Here is a 2,964-nt window from a genome sequence, read left to right on the forward strand (position 1 = left end):
GTAACCGCTCCAAGTCATATGTCATGTGATTCATGTGTGGTGCAGTAGCGGATTTAGCTTGAGAATAGGGGTAGCTTTCTGCTACCCCTTAACGTTTTGGCGGTAGTTTAAATTTTAGAAAAATTTAACATTTTTTTTATTTTGCTGCTCCTATAGGAAAGAAAATTTTAAAATGTTGCCCCATGACATTTTTTTTCTAGATCCGCCACTGGTGTAACGCAAAACATGGAAAAACACACTAGATGCACATGATCGTGCAAGGCCTTTGCAATGCTGATATAGTTCACCAACCATGTGATGCACTCGCAATTGTAATCAGCTTGTGCGTGTTCATGGGTATGTATGTCTTCTTACTTATTTGAGCGGAGATCTATACATACTCAACGACAACCTCTAAACTCTAAACTCTAAACCGTTACAAATCATTGTAAACTTTTGAAGTCTGTGAAATGAAAAACATCAATGACTTCGATTTAAACGCTACTCCACCTTTCTCAGAAGATGAAAGTGAATATGATGAAATACCTTATTCATATACACATGATTCTTTGCTTTCACAACAAACCGGTCCATTCTATGGTGAGCCATGTGAAATAGGGAACTTTAGGTCCACCGGTCCCATTGGAGTACATGTAAGTGTTCATTTGGTTCCAACACTATCAACAATTGATTATAAGGAATATAGAAGACAAGCGAAGATAGCAAGAGCAAACAGAAAGCAAATTCGAGCTGAAAAGAAAGCGAAACAATCATCAAGTTCTGACAAACCAAGCAAGAAAGCATATTCAGGATGCAACAAAGGTAGTGATCAAGACAACCACATCATTTATACCCGAGATAATGTGGTAAGTTTTCTTTAGGATGTACATTTAAAGTTACTATTAAGATTTTTATTATGTTACCGTTTCTCTTATATGGTAAAAGAAGCTTCGTATCTTGCTGCGGAAAATGTTAACATATACCGACGTTGGATTTCTAGGAAGAATTTTGCTTCCAAAGGTGAGTTTGAATACATTGTTTGATTCCAAAATACTCAAATCACACTCTGAAATTGAGCTCACAAACAAACAAACAAACGTACCGGTAAATAAAATATTTTTTGGCTAAAGTGCTAAACTCTAGATGATCTTATTATTTTGGCTAAAGTGCTAAACTCTAGATCATATTTGATGATGTACTTTTATAAATAAAATATGGAATCTGTGGTTAAAAGTCCTCATTAGATGTTCTTGTGGTGTCCATAATCCAAATATATGTTATACAATCACAGAAGGCGGCAGAGCAAAATCTACCGGCCCTTGCTTCTAAAGAGGGAGTTGAGGTAATATTAAGAGAGGTTTATTCGAATAAAGAGTGGAAAATGACATACAGGTGACAACAATTTTACCTTTCTATTTGATTTCAGTTTGCACAACAGTAAATTTGTTAAGATTATAGAAAATATGATATACTCTTTTATGTTATTATAGGTATTGGGCAAATCAAAAGGGTAACATATATCTTTTTGATCAATGTGGTAAGTACTATTAAGTTTTGTTTGCGGTTAACTCATTTATAATGATGTGTGTGGAGCTTAGTTAATATCGAAGCGCTTCTCTTTCATTTTGCAGCTGACTTCGTGAAGGAAAACTTGTTGAATGAAGGAGATCATCTGGAACTATACCATGATGAACAAAAAAATCTTGTTAGTTTTATTGCTCGAATACAAATTGTTTTGTAACAACACATCAAATTTGATTTTGTAATAATGTTCTACTTGTCACTTTTCAGTATTTTACAATTCAGAAGAAAGAAAAGCATGGGGCACAACCTTCCAATTTGCAGTAGAATTTACATGATGCTGGCAGAAATTAACTGAAGAGGAAGAGTCGTGTTTGAGAATTTACTCTCATAATGAGTTTTTTTTAATAAGTTTTTAGTACTTTATTTAAAACTAGATTTTTCATTGGGGGCTTATGTTGGTGCACTTGTGTCTGTACTTTGTCTGTATTTGGTCACGATGTAAACGATGTCCTTGTTATTGTTGTAAGTTGACCAAGTCAACCATCCTCCGGTTTGACTTGGACAACAGTTAGTTAATTTGATGTAAGTTGTCTGACTCGAAGGATGAGTGATCGAAGGATAATGTAGATCCTTCGATCACCTCGAAAGATATGCTTCGATTGATAGACCTCAAAAGATCATCCTTCGAGGTCCTTGCTGATCCTTCGAAAGCATTGTATTCGAAAGATGATCCTTCGGACCATCTATCGGATCCTTCGGACCAGACATGTTGGGCTGGGTATAAATACCCATGCAGTGTGTTGAGAACAGACTAATGCACACACCGAAAGAGAGAGAGTTCTTGAGAGCATTCTGTTCAGAAAACACACACACACTAGAGAGTTTGCAAAAACACATTTGTGAACATTGAGCTTGTAACCGAAACCTTTCATACGTATTAATACAAGTAGTGTTAATCGGTGAACATTGTGTGTTGTGTTTATACTTGATTCATCCCGGTTTGCTTGCTAGCTTGGATTCCGCACTCGCTAGTGAGTTTGTATAACAAGGTTTAGGTTCGTCATCCTCCGAGAGGGACCTACAAGTGGTATCAGAGCTAAGGCTCTTTACCTTGTTTAAAACCGGGTTTTTGTTCAAGTTCTTGGTGTGTTTGGACACTTGGTTTAGCACCCGTTTTTGTTGGTTTTACTGGATTTTTAAACTGAAAAACGTGTTCTAAACTAACCGGGAGTGTTCAAAGGCGGGTTGGGTAACTTAAAACTAGTTTTTAAGTGATTTGGTGTTTTCCGGCCAATTTCCGGTCATTATTCCGGTGACTGGTTGTTGTCCATTTTGGGTAAGTTTTGTTTGAAAATCTTGGGTTGGTAAGAAAGTACAGTCTGCCATACCCTTTTGCCGAAAGTTGACCTTACACATCACCTTTTCACCAACCTTTCACATCAGTGTCAGTGTGTCAGAGTC

General features: G+C 36.6%; 1 protein-coding gene across 2 annotated transcripts; it reads left to right on the forward strand.

Annotated features, from left to right (window-relative positions):
* Window positions 1-214: 214 nt before the first annotated feature.
* Window positions 215-2,169, forward strand: LOC110909750 (B3 domain-containing transcription factor LEC2). 2 transcript variants are annotated; one of them, XM_022154528.2, is made up of 6 exons: window positions 215-845; window positions 925-999; window positions 1,271-1,371; window positions 1,470-1,516; window positions 1,611-1,684; window positions 1,771-2,169. In XM_022154528.2, exons 1-6 carry the CDS (start codon window positions 450-452, stop codon window positions 1,825-1,827), a joined length of 750 nt encoding a protein of 249 aa, XP_022010220.1. In that variant the 5' UTR covers window positions 215-449; the 3' UTR covers window positions 1,828-2,169. The 2 variants fall into 2 exon arrangements, with proteins under 2 accessions (XP_022010220.1, XP_035840502.1); XM_035984609.1 differs by having other exon boundaries at window positions 928-999.
* The last annotated feature ends 795 nt before the right edge of the window (window positions 2,170-2,964 follow it).

The sequence above is a fragment of the Helianthus annuus genome, chromosome 15 (genome assembly GCF_002127325.2).
Source record: "Helianthus annuus cultivar XRQ/B chromosome 15, HanXRQr2.0-SUNRISE, whole genome shotgun sequence".
NCBI lineage: Eukaryota > Viridiplantae > Streptophyta > Magnoliopsida > Asterales > Asteraceae > Helianthus > Helianthus annuus.